At 36.2% G+C, this 18,576-nt stretch overlaps 3 protein-coding genes across 7 annotated transcripts; 1 reads left to right on the top strand and 2 right to left on the bottom strand.

Moving 5' to 3' along the window:
- The first annotated feature begins 2,916 nt into the window (after positions 1 to 2,916).
- On the top strand, positions 2,917 to 5,926 carry LOC105956938 (bifunctional UDP-glucose 4-epimerase and UDP-xylose 4-epimerase 1). The gene is made up of 9 exons (XM_012980852.2): positions 2,917 to 3,415; positions 3,513 to 3,562; positions 3,633 to 3,768; positions 3,860 to 3,961; positions 4,293 to 4,520; positions 5,012 to 5,093; positions 5,190 to 5,272; positions 5,352 to 5,443; positions 5,564 to 5,926. Exons 1-9 carry the CDS (start codon positions 3,215 to 3,217, stop codon positions 5,646 to 5,648), a joined length of 1,059 nt encoding a protein of 352 aa, XP_012836306.2. The 5' UTR covers positions 2,917 to 3,214; the 3' UTR covers positions 5,649 to 5,926.
- Positions 5,927 to 5,958: 32 nt separating this feature from the next.
- LOC105956937 (pentatricopeptide (PPR) repeat-containing protein) lies at positions 5,959 to 8,909 on the bottom strand. Of its 4 annotated transcripts, none has more exons than XM_012980848.2 (2): positions 6,333 to 8,909; positions 5,959 to 6,179 (listed from the first exon to the last, which is right to left on the bottom strand). In XM_012980848.2, exon 1 carries the CDS (start codon positions 8,683 to 8,685, stop codon positions 6,508 to 6,510), a length of 2,178 nt encoding a protein of 725 aa, XP_012836302.2. In that variant the 5' UTR covers positions 8,686 to 8,909; the 3' UTR covers positions 5,959 to 6,179; positions 6,333 to 6,507. The 4 variants fall into 4 exon arrangements, with proteins under 4 accessions (XP_012836302.2, XP_012836305.2, XP_012836304.2 ...); XM_012980851.2 differs by having other exon boundaries at positions 5,959 to 6,197; positions 6,333 to 8,887; XM_012980850.2 differs by having other exon boundaries at positions 5,959 to 6,197; positions 6,307 to 8,881.
- A 4,800-nt stretch (positions 8,910 to 13,709) lies between these two features.
- Positions 13,710 to 17,667, bottom strand: ABCI7 (non-intrinsic ABC protein 6). Of its 2 annotated transcripts, XM_012980853.2 has the most exons (4): positions 16,571 to 17,667; positions 15,486 to 15,745; positions 14,064 to 14,375; positions 13,710 to 13,965 (listed from the first exon to the last, which is right to left on the bottom strand). In XM_012980853.2, the coding sequence occupies exons 1-4, from the start codon at positions 17,468 to 17,470 to the stop codon at positions 13,953 to 13,955; spliced, it is 1,485 nt and encodes a 494-aa protein (XP_012836307.2). In that variant the 5' UTR covers positions 17,471 to 17,667; the 3' UTR covers positions 13,710 to 13,952. The 2 variants fall into 2 exon arrangements, with proteins under 2 accessions (XP_012836307.2, XP_088673888.1); XM_088817762.1 differs by lacking the exon at positions 13,710 to 13,965 and having other exon boundaries at positions 14,060 to 14,375; positions 16,571 to 17,606.
- Positions 17,668 to 18,576: the final 909 nt, after the last annotated feature.

Here is an 18,576-nt window from a genome sequence, read left to right as displayed (position 1 = left end):
AATGAGAAACGGGTACAAACTGGAGAATATTCCACATAATCTTGAAAATTCCACTAAATTTGACCTTACCTCAAGGGGCGACCGTAATTTATTCGAATTTTATTTATGTATAATGAAAATACATATTATTCATGCATATATATGAATTATATTTATATTTAGTATATAGAATGTAAGTGAAGGGACAAATATACGCAAAGTACATGTTTTAGCATTTCGATCATAACTGTCGAGCTCAGGAACACTATCCAACGAATTAACGAGTTCAGATAAAAACGTGAATTTTTTTTTAATTTGGGGTGAAGTGCAAAACAGGCCTTAATTTAAGAGTCTAACTGCTTTTAACTCTAACATATATTGTTCCCAAAAGAAAAGAAAAAAGGATAAAATATTAGGACAATGTTAAATGGCAGAATCTGGCTGACCAGAATAGGATTTTTTTTGGGTAAATTACAAACACCCCCTGAGGTATGATCAAATTACAAAAACACCTCTATTGTTTGGGTAATTACAACCACCCCTCAACTCCTCAAATTTAGTGGAATCTTCGAGATTATATGGAATATTATCACTTTTGTATCCGTTTTATCCCATTCAAACTCTACATTATGAAGCAAGATGATCATAATATGTGATTTTTAGCTTGTATATATCAGTTTGTGGTGCATCGGAAACTGTTAGAGCACATTTCACGGAATCTAGATGATTATGTTGAATTTGGCACCATAAGGGTGGAGATGTAAGAAAAAATCATAGTTGAGGGGGGTAGATGTAATTATCCAAACAAGAGGGGGGTTTTTGTAATTTGACCATACCTGAGGGGGTGTTTGTAATTTATCCGAATTTTTTTTGTTTTTTATTTTTTATTTTTTATTTATATTTTATACCATTTATGCCCTTTATAGTGTTAACTCCAAATTTATTATTATTATTATTATTATTATTATTATAAGAATTCATTAAAAGTCGAGAAGGAGAAAGAGCTTAGGGTTGGGTGGCTCCTCGGTTCTCCAAACAGACGAGTTATTGCCTAAGTTACACCAAAAAGGAATGGGAATTAAGTATAATTTAAGGGTATATTAGTAAATTGATTTATTCTGGTTGGCCAGAATCTGGCCAACAAGATTTACCGAAAATATTAGTACAAAAATATTATCGACATCATATAATGCAACGGTCTGACGAATTCCAAATTCCAATGATCTCTGCTTGCGTGTCTCCATTCCTAATGATTTTGCCATCCCATATTACCTAATCATTACTCCACATTTATTAATTAGTAAATATATATTGTACCAAACTCTACATCAAATATGGTACTGTCACTGCGATTTTTATTATTATTATTATTATTATTATTATTATTATTATTATTATTATTATGTTAAACAGAACAAACGAAAATTTCTAAACGCTCAAGTAATTATTTATTTATTTATTTCCAATTTCAGAATTGCAGATGAAATTCAGATATTTTTTACTTGTAAAAATATTATTTCTAGATACTACTCATATGATCCTATCCCATTTATCGATTTTCACTTCTGATAGCATTAAATATTTACAGAATTCTTAATATTACAGAATCTAAGGATAAATTACGGCCATCTCTCTTACGGCAAGGAGTATAAAAACGAAGTTTATGTTTGGATAATACAATCACATGTTAATTATTAATCTTCTTAAATGTCTATTTCTACGGTGTCAAAACCTAGTGAAATCTTTTAGATTATATTGAATGTTCTTTAGTTTGTACCCATTTTATCTTATTCGAACTTCATATCTTGAAACAAGATGATCATAAAATATAGGGCTGGAAAATAATTACCGTCTACCGAATACCACGGTATACCTACCAAACAATACCGAAAAATTACCGAAACTTCGGTAACCACTACATTTGGTACGGTATTGGTACCGTACCACTATTATACGGTACGGTAGCGGTATTGTATTTTCAGTACCATGGTAATACCGTACCGTACCGAAAATTTGAAATTTATATTTTAATTAATATATATTTATTTTATATTGGTTAGTAACATACTAAAATTAAAATTACTACATATAAATAGATCAAAACTTTAAAAAAGTTGAATTACAGTTCTTAAAAATTTATGAGACAACATTGAAGTTTAGTGCAACAAAAAAACGTACATCCCATTTGGTTAACACTGAAATAGTACGGCTGTAAATTGAGATTGAAAAAAAATCATGACTCTAGTAATCTTATTTTGCAAGGTGTGGCTAAATCAATGAAGTTGAAGTTTGACAAATATTAAAGGAGTTTTAAAAAATTGAACATGATCATATAAATAGCCAATGTTCTTGTTTAAAGTGTTGTGTTTTTATAAAGATCGTTTTCAAAGTAACAAATTAAAATTAACGGTAGAGTTACCATGTACCGATATACCGTACCGAAAGTAACGGTATACCGAATAACGGTATACCGCACTTGTTGGTACGGTAACGGTATCGAATTTTTCAATACCATATAATTCGGTAGGTACACGGTATTCATCAAAATACTCGGCAACCGTACCGAAACCACCCCTAATAAAATATGTCTCTTGACTTGTAAAATCATATTATGGTGCACGGAGAACTGTATTTTTGCACAAAACAAGTACAAACTAGAGAACATTCATCAGAATCTAGATTATTATGTTCAATTTGACACCATAAGAGTGAACTTGTAAAAAAATTCATAGTTGTAGGGGTGATTGTAATTACCCAAACATAAGGATTGTTGTTGTTTTTTTTTTTTTTTTTTTAATTTGACCTTATCTCATGGGTGACCGTAATTTACCCAGAATCTATGATCAAATTGGTACATAATGGAAGAAAACAATAAATTTGAGTGGTAAAAGTGCAAAACACAAAAAATAATTGGACCACAACCGAATTCTAATTGACATCTTTTTCATCCCAGTTTGTTACTCTGTTTCCTCTGCTATCTCAATAAACTTTCCTTGAATTGCTCAACTCTCTCTCTCTCTCTCTCTCTCTCTCTCTCTTCTTTCTCTCTCTTCATTTACTCAGTACACTGACTCATCATCCCCACACATGCGCACAAAAACTTATCAGTAAATTAAATCACACTCTAATAAAATATTCCCAAAAAAATCAATTAAATAATAAATAGTCTCTATAAATCCATCAGTAGTGATATATAATCGATCATCCTTGTGTTGATTGAAACAGCAATTACAGCATGGGAATCACTGCAGAGAAAGGGAGGATACTGGTTACCGGCGGCGCCGGTTTCATCGGCACACACACGGCGGTGCAGCTACTGAAACAAGGTTTTCAGGTTTTTATTTTAGACAACCTTGATAATTCAGTTGAGGAATCTGTTCACCGCCTCCGCCAGCTCGTCGGCGACCATCTCTCCCAGAATCTTCATTTCCATTTGGTATGTATATATGTACGTATAATGTGTACACACACACACAGAATAATTTACGATTTTCGCCGGAAAATTTGGTTCTGAATTTTTCAATTTGTTGCAGGGGGATATTAGAAATTTGGAGGATTTGGAGAAATTATTTTCTCAGACCAAGTAATTAAAATTTGGGAAATTATTATTATATATATATATATATAATTTGATTGATTATTATTTTTAATAGGTTTGATGCAGTGATCCATTTTGCTGGACTGAAAGCTGTAGGAGAAAGTGTTGCTCATCCCATGAGATATTTCGACAACAATTTAGTCGGATCGATCAATTTATACAAAATAATGGCGAAATATAATTGTAAGAAGGTGTGTCACCAACATTGTATCCTTACATATATACAAACAATATGAAAATTTTAATTTTTTCAAGTAATAATATGATTGTTATTATTTGTAGTTGGTTTTCTCCTCATCGGCCACAGTTTACGGTCAACCCGAGAAGATCCCGTGTCTAGAAGATTTGGAATTGAAGGCAATGAATCCTTATGGTCGAACAAAGGTGTGTATTATAATACTCCCTATGTTCCTAATTAACTGTCGTTTTTTCGCATTTGCACAAGTCTCGAGAATGTTAATAAATGTGTCTTTATTTTTGGAATATAGATATTTTTATACAAAAATACCCTTATTTACTAATTAATGCAGGGTTAATACTGAAGAGTTAATAATAAGGGTATACTTGAAAAATATTGTAACTAATGCAGTATTGGAATTTGTATAGTGAGTCAGTGACAGATGTTATGGAACCGAGGAATATATACTTTGAAAATCTGGCTTTCTTGATTCAATGTTGATTTATAACAATTTTCTTTTGGTTCTGTAATAATTAGTTGTTTCTAGAAGAAATCGCTCGAGATATTCAAATAGCCGACCCGGAATGGAGAATGATTATGCTGAGGTATTTCAATCCGGTGGGGGCCCACGAGAGCGGTGTGATCGGAGAAGATCCGAAAGGAATCCCGAACAATCTAATGCCTTATATAACACAAGTGGCTGTTGGTAGACTACCCGAGTTAAATGTTTACGGCCATGATTATCCTACACTCGATGGTAGCGCGGTATGTCAATCTCGTTCCGATTATTTTTTCTTGTTATATAGTTAGTATACTTTTTTCTAGGTTAGGTTGTGGAATGGGATTTCGCAAATTTCATTTTGTTTCCGAATTCGATAAACAAAGTAATGTTTGCTTGTTTCAGAGCAAACATAGCCTTAAGGCATCGTTTGGTTGATAAGATTAGTCATGATCATTACTTAAATAATGTGCAATAATTTCCGGGCAAGCCCTACAATTGTGGAAGAAAAGGGTTCTAATCTTGACTAATTGAGAGATAATTTATTAGACCTCCTTGGTTGAACAATACAATCGGGCTTTTATAAGTTATTTAATCTTATATTGACTAATTTTATCTTAGGAGCCAAACGAGGCCTTCGGAACTGATTTTGTATCTAAGCTTGCCAAACTAGATACCCTTTGAACTTTGAAGTAATAGTGTTTTTTTTTATTTGCAGTTAATAATTTGACAAAATCCGGTTTCTTATTATTAACAGATACGAGATTACATCCATGTTATGGATTTAGCAGATGGCCACGTAGCTGCGTTGGAGAAGCTTCTAGAATGCAAGGACATAGGTAAGTACATCTCAATCCATCTTTTAATTTCACTAATTTTCAGATGCATACTAATTCATCGGACAATTTTTTTTTCTTTCTTTTTTTTCGTTTAAGGTTTCGTGTCCTACAATTTGGGAACGGGTCGAGGCACGTCTGTCCTAGAAATGGTAGCTGCTTTCGAAAAGGCATCAGGCAAGGTGAGAGAACTCTCTTTTTTCCTTCTCTATCTTTCTCTCTCTACCGAAAAAACGTTACTATTTTTTTTTTATCGTACAGAAAATCCCGATTAAACTGTGTCCGAGAAGGCCAGGTGATGCAACAGCTGTTTATGCATCGATAGAGAAAGCTGGGAAAGAACTCGGTTGGAAGTAAGTTATTTCTATCTTCATTAACCAAATATTATTCACTTTCTTCTGAATCCCAAAAAAAAGAAAAAAAAAAAAACTCGACAGCATTAATTAATTTAGAAATCCGACGTCGGGTTTCAGGGCAAAATACGGTATAGAAGAAATGTGCAGGGACCAATGGAAGTGGGCAAGCCAGAATCCATGGGGTTATCAATCCAAGCCTTGAGAGCTCAATTCCACACGAATTCTACGACGCAAAAATGCTCCGATTCGGTTTGTTTTTGTCGATTCTACGATTGTATTTTTTATATTCCTTACGTGTTAAAGTTCGTATCTTTTTAATAATTCAGTCATCGATAATGTGTTTATTTTTTTCGTTCGTTTTTTTCTTCTGAGCGGATCATTTTCAAATGTAACAGCACACATTTCTTGATTTTGGTCAGTGTGACTGATGTAATAAATTTCTTTTTTTTTTTATTTGCTAGTATTATTCTATTTTATGAATTAGAAAACTCACCAACTAACAAATACTAATATAAACTAAATTACTTGTATATTAATATCAGAATCAAATAAAAGAAAATAAATAGCATCATAGTGTAGTGTAGAAAGAAGTAATTGATAGAAAATTTAGCCAAATTGTCTCAAAATACTCACAATTCACAAATAGGTGTGGTGTGTGTAAGAACCTCTCTTATTCGATTCCGTCTTTTGGCACTCGTTTTTCTTGTTCGGCCTCGCTCTCTCGCTCGTTTCCCTATCACCAACAAATACCCTGAATTAATGTATGAGTAAGGATTTTTTAAACATATTTCTACGACAATCGAAACTAGTGAAACTAAAACCGAAAGCCAAAACAAAAAATTGGAGAACAAGTTATTCACCTAATGTAGCCTCGAAGAACATTCACCTAATGTAGCCTCGAAGAACATTCAAATACCAATTTTGCCCTTCCAAACGAAAACTTTAGCAAATCTCTCAAGCTACAAACTACACATACAAAAACGTTTTCTTGAAAAGGCCGCACATTCGCGCCTCCGTAACCGTAACTACAGTTAGTTCGTTTTTCTCTTTCGTTTTTCCCTTCAAACTGCACTCACAGCCGAAGAAGACGACGAAGAAGAAGCCGCCTTAGATTGCACCCACGAAACCAAATCCTCTCGTGTAGCAATAAAAAACCCGGCTTTCTCCTCACTCTCCCTAAACGGGGCCGCAAGTTTCTCCACATGGCTCGCAAACGCGCCCCCCAAACCCTGCGAAAACTTGTGGGTTCCGGCTCCGGTATTTGCCGAAAACAACGCGGGCAAATTCTCCTTCCTCTGCACAATCTTCGCCAAAGTTCCCATCCACTCTTCCAAAGCCGTTTGAGCTGCACCCACCGATAAGGACCTCACGTTTAACCGCCACTCTTCTTCGGTCTTCGTGTGCAAACCTGGATACAATCCGTATATCGTACCCAAGTACAATAGCTCGTGTGCTCTCTCGTGGCAGTTTCTGTTTCGGCATATATCGATCAGGCAGTTGCAAAACGGCCTTCTTGCTTCGACAGCTGTGTTGCTTAGTATCCGCTTGAACTCTTCTTTGACAAAGTCGAAGTTGTTACTCTCTTCGCCCGACAGAAGCTTCACGAATTCGACGAGCTCCGGTTTCGCCAACTCCAGACAACCTAGTACCTTGTCCGAATCTTCGCCCTTGCAGTACGACACAACCGAGAGCAAACACCCGCACAACCTATCGTCCGTTTTCACGCCAGCTGACGTGGCGGTTTGGAATACCCTCACTAAATCATCGATCTTTTTGGCTCTCCCCAAACACTGAATCAAACAAGTGCACCCCATTACGTTAAGCCCGACGCCCTTTTCCGACATTTCTTTAAACAAATCCATAGCCTTGTCAACACTACCCCCACTTCCGTATATATTAAGCATGGCCGTATAGCTCCAGCTGTCGGGCTTGTGCTTTTCCGACGCTTTCATGTCGTCGAAAAGCCTCTCGGCCTCGTCGACCAATCCAAGATCGGCACACATGCTCAACAAAGTGTTGTACAATATGAAATCCACCGGCCACCCTTTCAGCCTCATTCTCTCCCAAAGCTCCAACGCGTCACGGGCCCACCTAGCCCGCCCGTAGATTTTAACCAGGGCCGTTAACGTCTTTTCATTCGGTACGATACCCGAATCCACCATCTCCTCGAATAAGCTCCTCGCTAAACCCGGCTTCCCGGCTTTACCCATCGCCTCCAACAACGTGTTGTACACGACCAAATTCGGCTGCAGCCCGAGCGTTTTCATTTCTTGAAGAACATACCGAATGCCATCGTAATCACCCGCTTCGCCGAACATCTTAGCTAAAACCGCGAACGCAATCGAATCGGGCTTCCACCCGCTCGCTCGCCCTCTCTCGTACAAACTCATCACTTCTTCGACTTTACCCAATTTCGCGTACACGTCCAACACGGCGGAGTAAGTGACCTCATCGGGCATGAGCCCGGTTTTGTACATCCTCTCGAACCACTCGACCGCTTTATCGAAAAGATTGCACCTTTTCGCGCAGGTGATGATGGTTGAGTAGGTGATGTTATCTAGCACGATTCCCTTTTCGACCATTTCGAGAGCGAGTTCTTCAATGTGCTGGAATTGTCGGCCGAATCTCAGAGATTTCATGGCGACGTTGTAGAAGATGGTTTCCATGGGGAATACGTCTTGTGATTTCAGCCAATTGAAGAAGAGGAGGGCTTTCTGCCATGGCCGGAGATTGTTGAGAACCAGAAGGGCGTTCTCCCTGGAAGGTGAATGAGGAATTGTCTGAATGACGGCGGAGAAATCGGATTCGGTGCAGTCGTTGAGTTTCTTGGCGAATTGGCGGAGGTCTTTGATTTGGGGGTTGTAGGAGTAGGAGGCGGAGCGCTGGTGGCGCTGGAGGGAGAGGACGGAGGGTTTGGGCTTTGTCGGGTTGACCCATGTGGATTTGGGTTTGGATAGGAGGTGGGTTTCGTTGGGTTGGTCGGAGAGGGTGGTGGTGGATAAGGGTTTCAGCTGCTCGGCTAGAGATGGGGTTTTTGGGTCTTGGGCGACGGCGGAAGGTGGCGGCGGCGGCGGCGGTGGGGCGGCGCGCTTGGCTGCGTTGCAGGAGATGGTGAATCTTTTTTTGGTTGGGAGGAGGAGGAGGGTGGTGAAGTGGAGTGGGAGGTGGTGGTTGGTGTCTGAGTGGTGGTGGTGGTGGTGGTGATAGGGTGCTAGAGAGAGATTAGCGGCTGCCGCCATGGAAATGTAGAGAGAGAAAGAAAGAGTGGGAGTGGGGTGAGAGGGGGTTTGGGGAAATTTGAAAGATGGAAATTATCTGTATTTCATGTTAGAAGAATTTCTTTGCGTAGTACAAAACCTTATCTTCATTCTTCACTGCGTGTGAGCTCTATTCTATGCTCAACGCCTCAAGTAGCACAGAAAGAATTACACGCAGTCTTGTAAAATTTTAAAATAAAATAAATAAAATATATTAAAATAAAAAATAAAATAAAAGAAAGGGTAAATAGCACTTAAACCCCTGTGGTTATAAGCTTTTGCAGATGACCCCCATTATGCTTGTAATATCAGCACATAAATGGGGGCAACTATTTCAAATACTAACTTTTGCTTACTTGAATACTACCAAGTTTAAAACCAAAATTGAGTACATATTTATCAGTTTTTTCTTACTTTAATACCAAAATAAAAAGAAAATTACAAAAACACCCTTTCATACAAAATATCAATTATATCAAATTTTATTAGAAATTACCTATTCAAAAACTAAATAAAAAAAAAAAAAGAAAAAAAACCCTTTGTTGTAAAAGAAAAACCTCCACTATTTCTTCTCCTCTCCAACCCTCACCGCCGCCGCCGCCGCCGCCGCCGCCGCCGAACGCCACCGTACGTGCTCGTAACTGCCGCGACAACCCAATTAAACCCTATCTTTTTCATCTTCTTAAATCCTCCAAAACATCTCCAAATTCAAAAAATCAAAACCTCACAAAACTTATAAAATGGAGTTATAAGACAATAATATGGTAGTATATGTGGAAAGAGAAGCCATTAAGGTAAGTATCGATGTCTTTTTTGAGCTTCGAAGTCGATTTTGAAGTTTTTTTTTTTGAAACCCGTCGGCAATTTTCGACACATACAGGTCGATTTTTTTGTCAATTTTCGACACCAACGTGTCGAAAACAAAAAAAAAAAAAAAAATCGACACATACCTGTCGAAAATTCTCCAAATTTCGACAGGTATGTGTCGAAAAAATACTGCTGGTAAAAAAAAAATATTTTTTTTTTTTTTTTTTTTTTACCAATAGTGTTTTTCGACACATACCTGTCGAAATTGGGAGAATTTTCGACAGGTATGTGTCGAATTTTTTTTTTTTTTTCCGACACGTTGGTGTCGAAAATTGACCTGTATGTGTCGAAAATTGCCGGCGGGTTTCAAAAAAAAAAAACTTCAAAATCGACTTCGAAGCTTAAAAAAGACATCGATACTTACCTTAATGTGTTCAACTTTCATATATACTACCATATTATTGTCTTATAACTCAATTTTATAAGTTTTGTGAGGTTTTAATTTCTTTAGTTTTGAGATTTTTTAGAAGGGTTTGTTGTGAGATTTTTTAGAAGGGTTTGTTGTGAGGAAGATTTTTTAGAAGGGTTTTTGGGGAGGGAGAAGAAGGAGATGGAGGAGGTGAGGGGTTTGTGAGTAAGGAGGGAAATGGTTTTTTTGAGTTTTTGATTATTTGGTATTTAACAAAGAAAAATAGTATTTGTAATATTTTTTTTGGTTTTAATTTCATTAAGGATATTAAAGTAATTTACAATTAATTAATAATTTTTTATTTTTTTGGTATTCAAGTAAGCAAAAGTTGGGATTTGAAATAGTGATCCCCACATAAATACATAATCCCCTTGTGGTTCATGGGAGTAGCTTCGGTTAGTTTGTCCGTCAAATTTAACGGACTGTTTCAAACTTCATAGTATCTTTTTGCAGATGACCTCCTTATGCTTATATTTTCTCTTTTAGTGCGTTTGGATGGAAGGATTTGGGGAGGGATTTGATTTGGGGAAATGATTTGAAATGACTCCATTTTTGGAGTCATTTGAAATCCACCTCAATTGCTCAAAACATAACTAAAAATGAGGGGTGTGGATTTGAAATCCATCATCAAATCCCTCAATCCAAACAAGTCCAAGGGATTTATTATTATGGATTTGAAATCTTTCCCCAAATTCTTCTATCAAAATGCACCCTTTCATTTTTTCAAATGATCCCCTTGAAGATTGACACAGTCTGTTAAACCACGTACCCCACCCCCACCGTTGTTTCATCTTCTCATGTAAATATGTTTTACTGACGTGTTTGTCTCCACATTACCATTTGTCAAACGATCCATAGTTAATAACTGCTTCACGTGACTCTTTCTCACTAATTTAACTACTTCATAGTAATTTAACTACTTCATACTCTTGTCCTGCCAAACGACTACTCGAACCTTGTCCGATAGAGTATGGTGTCGGCCGATGATTGTGTTGTCATCTTACAGTTGGTCGCCATGATCCATCATATTTCCTACTACTGTATAACCGGAACAGACATCCAGATTTTTGTCCCAACATTTCAGTTCGTTTGTCATCCAGGTCCAAACATATAACATGTCAATACCTGATAAGTGTTTTTATTGCTTGAAGCACAAATCAACCGATGACTTTGATTAATGGAGATTTCGGTCCATTCAATTAATGTTTCCCTACTTTCAAATTACGCAAATCCACGGCAAAAAAAATGACATTAATCCTCAAATTCAAACTTGTCCAAAGGAACATCATAATACAAGTTGTCATTAGTGAAACAAAATAGATTTAAGGTTTTGTTTTCCGCAGCACGAAACTTGAACACGGGTTTTGTGCTCTAATGAACGAAACACAGTTTCGTGCTGTAGAGCACGAAATAGTTAGTTATCTTTTATTTTTTTGGGTTTCGTGTTGTTGAACACGAAATTTTTTACCAAGTTTCGTTTCAGCAACACAAAATAGTGAAATTTCTCAAAAAAATAAAGAACAACTTATTTTTACCTCATAATCGTAATCTGAATCGGCCATGGCAATTGTTGTTGTTATTTGTCAAAAATATTTGTGAAACGAGTTTCAAAGTCTCAAAATTTCAGAAATTGAAAGTAGAGAAAATTTTGATTTTTTAGGAGTGTATTGAGATAATGACCAAAATCCTGCTGCGATCAGTAAAAATCCCCCTGCATTTAGCATTTCGGTTTTCAAGAAATTATATATAACAAATCACGATTAAGTCCCTCAAATTTCTGAAAATGTGATCTTACTTCCACAAAATCATTTAGGCAAACTGTGTACTTTGGCTCATTTGGAAATAACAAGGGAGCACTTCAATTTTCGAGATCTATCAAAAAGGCCTCTAAATTCTCAAAAATCTACTCAATGTCCCTATAGATGATAAATATCATCACAAGCACACAAGAAGCTCCATTTGCCAAGCCCGTGACCTGTATTAATTAAGCGTCAACAAAAGTATCTATTCTCGAACGACCATCGATATTAGAGTCTTGCATAAACAGTGACCGGTACCTCGCATTGTTCACTAATTATCCCATATAAGTGATACTAACATCAAAGTTTAACGGTGTGATGTGAATCAACTTGATTTATATGCAAATAATATGGGCTTGAGAACTATGTATTAAAATAAGAGTTTAAGCTCATATTCTAGAAGTTATAGTCCAATAATCCATGTTCTAAAATTTAATCTAAATATTTCATAGAAGCATATCTAATTATCTTAGAATAAATACATATGTTTTTATGAATAGTTCTAGTAGATAAATTATAACCTTTAAACGAACATGCATTATCATAAATAGGGGTGGTAAACGAGCCGAGCCGACTCGTTAGCTCGACGAGCCGGCTCGTAAAAAGCTCGAACTCGGACTCGAGGTTTTCGAGCTCGAGCTCGAGCTCGCGAGCTCGAGCTTTCTGGCGAGCCGAGCTCGAGCCGGATTTTAGTTGTTCATCAGCTCGCGAGCCGGCTCGCGAGCCTGATTAATTATTATTTTTTTATTTTTTTTATTTTTTATATGTTATTTTTATTTAAATAATGTATAATAATATAAAATATTATAGAAATAAATACAAATATTAAAAAAATATATAATCACAATTTAGTTTTTATTTTTTATTTTTTTAAAATAATTTTTCATATTAAAAATATAATTAAAATAATAATTTAAAAATATTTATAAAAAAAAAAAAAAAAAAAAAAAAGAAATTGGGCTCGAGCTCGAGCTCGAGCTCGAGCTCGACAAAATTAACACGAGCTCGAGCTCGAGCCGAAAAAAGAAGAACTCGACGAGCTCGAGCTCGAGCTCGAGCTCGACAAAATAGACTCGAGCTCGAGCTCGAGCCAGCCAAAAGAGGCGAGCTCGGCTCGAGCTCGGCTCGTTCACACCCCTAATCATAAACACACGATTGGTTATTAAGGTTACTTAGTATATATATGAGTGTTTGTTCTATCCTACACCCATTCAACTTCATTAGATATAAAATGTACTATACATTCTATTTATAACTATTTATTATAAATTGGCCCCCATATATTTGTCTTTTCACTTCAGACATCGATTTTACAACTGTAGACATCGTGGAAACTTTCGAAATATAACTAAAGACAACAATTTTACGACATCAGACACGAGGTTTACTTCAATTTGAGAGATGTCGGGAAAATGAAGATCTGAAGTTGCCTGAGATGGAGCCAAATGAGTCGAACATGCATGAAATCTCACTAATGAAGTTGACCAGCCATTTAAGTATTTACGGAATCACGATTAAGGAAAATCGAAACTTAGCTATGGATATGAAAAATACGCTTACTCGACCTATGGATTTTAATTATGGCTTTTAGTTCTATTTCTTTCGACCTATGGATTTAGTCATCGTTTAATCATGTACCTAACAAACTCGTAGAAATTTATTTATATAGACACTTCAAAATTATAAGTGTTCCTCTAATTTGATTTATAGATGAGTCATCTCACATAATTAAAGTACTACAAATGGTAAGTTAGATGCCGAATTTATAAATTTTCAAGTGTCCATATAAGTAAAATGCATCAAGTTTATTTGTCGCGTCATAAAATTGAAAATCATGCAAAATAAGACTAAAAATACCATATTTGCAAAGCTATTGCATGTAAATCTGAAACATGACAAGTTAGAGGATTAATTTCCCAAATAGGCCAACATAGAGGACCAAAACTACAATTTTTCCAATAAGAAAATAAAGACAGTTCAAAAACATTTACAGTTCAATATTATGTGTAATTGGTTTCTGTTAAATGCTATAATCCAGACTTTAATTCCGACAGAAAGAGGAAAGAAAAATACATGGAGGAAATAAATTACAATTTGACAATATTTATGCTGTCGTGATCTCGTCTACATTACCGGTTTGTCCAAAATTCAGAACCTCATAGTACAAATCTCCCTCACTTGCCTTCCCTGAAAAATGAAGATACGTCGCTAATCATTAAAAAGTAGTTCAAATCGAGATTTGAAAATTTTGTTATTGTGGGTTCGAATTTATTTTTTTCTCTTACCTTGGAGAGAGTGTGGAATCGAGTAAGGTTCTAATAAGAGTCTCGACTTTCTTTTGGACAGAAGCGTTTGAAAAACGTTGAATAACCTCGGACGCGAAGGAGAAGATGAGAGCTCTTCTTGCAGTTTCGATATCAATGCCACGCGCTTGAAAGTAGAACAATTGATTCTCTTCCAAATCGTAAATCGCAGCTCCATGCGAGCATTTAACATCGTCTGCTATTATTTGGAGATTAGGTTTCACATTCACCGTCGCTCTTGGCTTCAATAGCAGGCTCCTCGTCAGTTGCCCTGCGTCCGTCTGTTGTGCTTCTCTGTGCATAAAAACCAAATTCATAGTTATTATTTTAAATAAAAATAAATAAATAATCGTATTAATCCTCATATGTTGTGGCAAAAATTCTGAGAATCGTCTCACAAATAATTTGGCCAATATGATTAGGTTTGATGGACGATATAATATACTTTATTATTCATTATCATGATAAAAGATTTTAAAAATTCAACAAAATAAGTTGTTTGAGACCTTATAAGATCTTTTTTTAAGTGCCCGGTTGGCTAAGCTTATTTTAAACAGCAAATAAGCTTTAGCTTATTTTAAACAGCTAATAAGTACATTTTAACATCTTATAAGCTCTCACGTCTAATAAGATGATGTTTTAAGAGCTGATAAACAATTTATTTTTTAAGTGTTTGGATAATAAGTTTATCTGCTAATTTTACTCATTACAAGATCTTAAATAAAAAGTTCGGGTAGAGGTATTTTTTTTTAAAATATCTAATTTGTTGTCCAACAACTTATTTTTTAGAATTTTAAGATCTTTTTAAAAAATAAACAAACACTTTAGAAGAGCTTATAAGCTCTTAAACATCTTATAAGCTATTTTTAACATCTTATAAGCTTAGCCAAACAGCTTCTTACCCCACCTTATTGTTTAAGATCTTATAATCAGTAAATATAACTTATAAGCTCATTATCCAAACACTTTAAAAATAAGACGCAACAACTTATCAGTTCTTAAAACAACTTATCACATATAAGAACTTATCAGATGTTTAAAACAAGCTTAGCAAGCAAACACACTCTTTAACCAGAACTCACAACTCCTACAGTTTACCTAGTTTGATGAAAGATATTACGCAATACTAGGATTGTACAATCACAAATTCCAAACATATCATAATCACATATAAAATTATCATGGACACTATATTCCTAACCGATTCAATCAATCTCATAAACATTCCCAAACGAGTCCTTAAAACATAGATTTTTCGACCACTTTTCTTTATTACATTGTTTTATTTTAATAATATTTTTAAGACAGCATCGATAAACCAAGTTCAATCACAGTCATCAGCATAAAACGAGCGATTATGCACGATGATAAATAAGATGGGACGAAAAGAAAGTTCGAAAATACCTATTGACTTGAACATTGCCATCGAAAACAGCTTGGCCAAGTGAATGTGCTACGATACACTTGTGAAGTTGACGTGAAAATCCGCGTGGATGGTCCAACACGAGTTTGCTGTGCAAGTCTTGTAACTGGTCGCCGATCGACAAATGAAACGTCGATAACTCGGTTACCGTATCCGGCCCTAATTGTTGCACGTGTACATTGTGCCTGCTCAATTTTCCACCGGTGCTCACTTCACTCATCTCGTACGCACTGTTACGCTCCTGCAAATGTATCACACGACATGTAAAACACGCAAACACAAGGGCATCGTTTGGTTGCCAAGATAAGACTAAGAGGGTGTTTGGCTACAGCTTGTTTTAAACAGCTGATAAGCTCAAGCTTTTACGTCCGATAAGATGTTTTAAGAGCTGATAAGCTGATATTGTTTTAAGTGTTTGGATAATGAGCTTCTTTAAAGGTGGGATAGGGATAGAGGTAATTTTTTAAAAAGATCTTATTTGCTCACCAACAACTTATTTTAAAAAAAAAATTAAGATTTTTTTTTTAAATTTACCAAACACTTTGGAAGTGCTTATAAGCTCTAAAACATCTTATAAGTACATTTTAACATCTTATAAGCTTAGCCAAACACCCTCTTAATAATCTAGTGAAATCCAATTGTATTATTGGATCTTGGAAGATCCAATAAAAAACATGCCCAGAAGGCAAGATAAACCATGATAACATAATATATGCGGGTCGACCCGACAAGTTATTGGAGATACCAAACATCAAAAAAAAGTCCAATTATTTAGTTAATTATAGCTAATCTCCCCAGCCAAACGAGGCTATGATATATCGTGTCGATCATTAAATAATTGGTTGATGCGTGTGTTGCTTGCTTCTATTATTCGTAGAGCAAACAACATTACTCGAGACAGAGCAATATCAGTACACTAAATACCACATTTTCACTTAACCGATGGAGGCGACACGAATATATGCTTACATGATTTGATTTCCGATATCGGGACAAATATAAATTGGCATTTCTTGCAAAAGCACAAAACAGAAACTTTTAAGACAACCGAGAATGTAGAATATACCTGACGAACCGAAGTCCACTTAACATGCGCAGCGCCAAACGACTGTGTCTGAATATAAGAATGGCTGACCTTCGCTCCATCCCCAACGAAAACTTCCATAACCGAATTCGTCCAATAACACTTGTCACTATCCCCATCTCCATTTATATACTCCTCGACTATACTAATCTCGCCGCCTTTCTCAACCACCACCAAAACCCTAGGATTCGAAATCGGCAGAATCTTCGAATCCTTATCACTCCCATTCACGGAAAGGAATCTCAAATGCAATGGAGTATCGACTTTGATTCCCTCGGGCACGTACACGACGATCACATCGGAAGCGCCGACACCGTTCAGAGACCAGAACATATCCCCTTGAAAACCCGAAACGTATTTCGAAACCCTCTCGGTTATTACATTCTCTGATTTTAGTGCAGACAAGGCTCCGACGAAAACCTCGGCCGGCAATTCGGACAGATTCGATGAGGAGTTTACGAGATAACCGTCTACAATTGCGAGGCTGGGGAAAAGGGTGTCGGCGAAGAGGGTTGAAGGATCGAGGGATTGGGTGGCGGTGGGTGAGGGGGGTATGGGTTGGATTTCGGAGTTTTTAATGAAGGAAGTGTCGGTGAATCGGAAAGACTCGTCTTTTCGAGAGGGCCAGGTGGTGGAGAGGAGGGATTGGGAGGAGATGTCCCTGAGCTTCTGGAGAGGAGAGGCGGCGGCGGAGGAGGAGGAGGCGACGGAGTCTTCGAGGGTTTCCGCCAGGCGGAGAACGTGCGGGTCTGAGAGGATTGCGAGCGGTGTTGGTTTCTGGGCGAAGGGTTTGATTCTGGTGTTTCGCGGCGGCGGCGGTGGGCGGAGTTTGGGAAGGTAGGAGTTGAGGGTTTGGATAGACATTGGATGGGCGGTTACCATTGTTTTGGGGAATCGCCGCCTGAGGTTCGCCGGGACTCGCCGGAAAATGTAGGATGTTTATCGGCCTGAGCTCGGTTTACTGTTTTAGGTCCACGGGGGTTTGTGAGTACTCTGTTTACTCACAATCAAGAATGGCCAATAATGGCTTAATTCCCACTTTGCACCCTTGAAATTGAGTATTTTGGTATTTTGCACCCATGAAAAATAATAATTGCACTTTGCGCCCCCTGAATGCAATAAATTATTTACAGTGCAGCCTGAATTGAACAATACATGCAATTTCATTTTTTATTGATTTGTTTATTCTTTTCCCAATGTGCCAAGTAACAAATTAAATTGTTATTTCCTTCAAATTTCAACCTAGTTTTGAGCTCACCAAGTGCAAAAAAATAAAAATCACATTGGATTATGGAAAAAAACTACTTTCTTACAAAATAAACTTTTATCACTAAGTTATTCGATGGATGGATGTTATATTGTAATTGGTGGAAATATGAGGTATAAATATTTTTATTTTATTTGATAAAAAATATAATTTTTTAATATATTGATGAAATGTATTTTATTTTTGCACCTTTTAATTTCAAAATAATTGATAAATAAAAAAATTGATTCATGTTTGGCATCCTAAAAACATACCACTAGAAATATTAAATTACCTTTATTAACTTTAATAATTCATTCGGTGTGCGTTATGCATAATTTATTGTATTTCGAGGGTACAAAGTGGTATTAATTTATTTCGAGGAGGCAAAGTGCCAAACTGATATATTTTAAGGGTGCAAAGTGCTATTAATTTATTTCGGGGACAAAGTGCCAAACTACTATATTTGAAGGGTGCAAAGTGAGATTAAGCCGGCCAATAATACAATAGAAATCGAACAAGATTCAATCCGAATAACTCATTTTGGAAACATTTCAATGTTTCATCAAAAATGAAAATTAATTTCAATTCAATTCCAAAAAAGAGTTGGAAATATATTTTTTGAAATTTTGGATGAAAAAAATATATTCAAAAATTGATATTTTTGGGATAAAAATTATAGTATAAAATAAATAATAAATCTAATATTATTTTTTTAAGAAAAAATTGGATCGAAAAATTG

The sequence above is a fragment of the Erythranthe guttata genome, chromosome 5 (genome assembly GCF_056151865.1).
Source record: "Erythranthe guttata isolate IM_541 chromosome 5, IM_541, whole genome shotgun sequence".
NCBI classification, from domain to species: domain Eukaryota; kingdom Viridiplantae; phylum Streptophyta; class Magnoliopsida; order Lamiales; family Phrymaceae; genus Erythranthe; species Erythranthe guttata.
The sequence above is the reverse complement of the archived record's forward strand: the minus strand, read 5'-3'. Positions and strand labels throughout refer to the sequence as shown.

What these genes read in the sequence shown, in the direction of transcription:
- LOC105956938 (XM_012980852.2), top strand. Translation starts at nt 3,215, where the DNA reads ATGGGAATCACTGCAGAGAAAGGGAGGATACTGGTTACCGGCGGCGCC. An exon ending in AGAATCTTCATTTCCATTTG is followed by an intron (nt 3,416 to 3,512) that starts GTATGTATATAT and finishes AATTTGTTGCAG; the next exon opens with GGGGATATTAGAAATTTGGA. An exon ending in CTACACTCGATGGTAGCGCG is followed by an intron (nt 4,521 to 5,011) that starts GTATGTCAATCT and finishes TATTATTAACAG; the next exon opens with ATACGAGATTACATCCATGT.
- LOC105956937 (XM_012980848.2), bottom strand. Translation starts at nt 8,685, where the DNA reads ATGGCGGCAGCCGCTAATCTCTCTCTAGCACCCTATCACCACCACCAC.
- ABCI7 (XM_012980853.2), bottom strand. Translation starts at nt 17,470, where the DNA reads ATGGTAACCGCCCATCCAATGTCTATCCAAACCCTCAACTCCTACCTT. An exon ending in AGTGGACTTCGGTTCGTCAG is followed by an intron (nt 15,746 to 16,570) that starts GTATATTCTACA and finishes ATACATTTGCAG; the next exon opens with GAGCGTAACAGTGCGTACGA. An exon ending in GGCAATGTTCAAGTCAATAG is followed by an intron (nt 14,376 to 15,485) that starts GTATTTTCGAAC and finishes TTTTATGCACAG; the next exon opens with AGAAGCACAACAGACGGACG.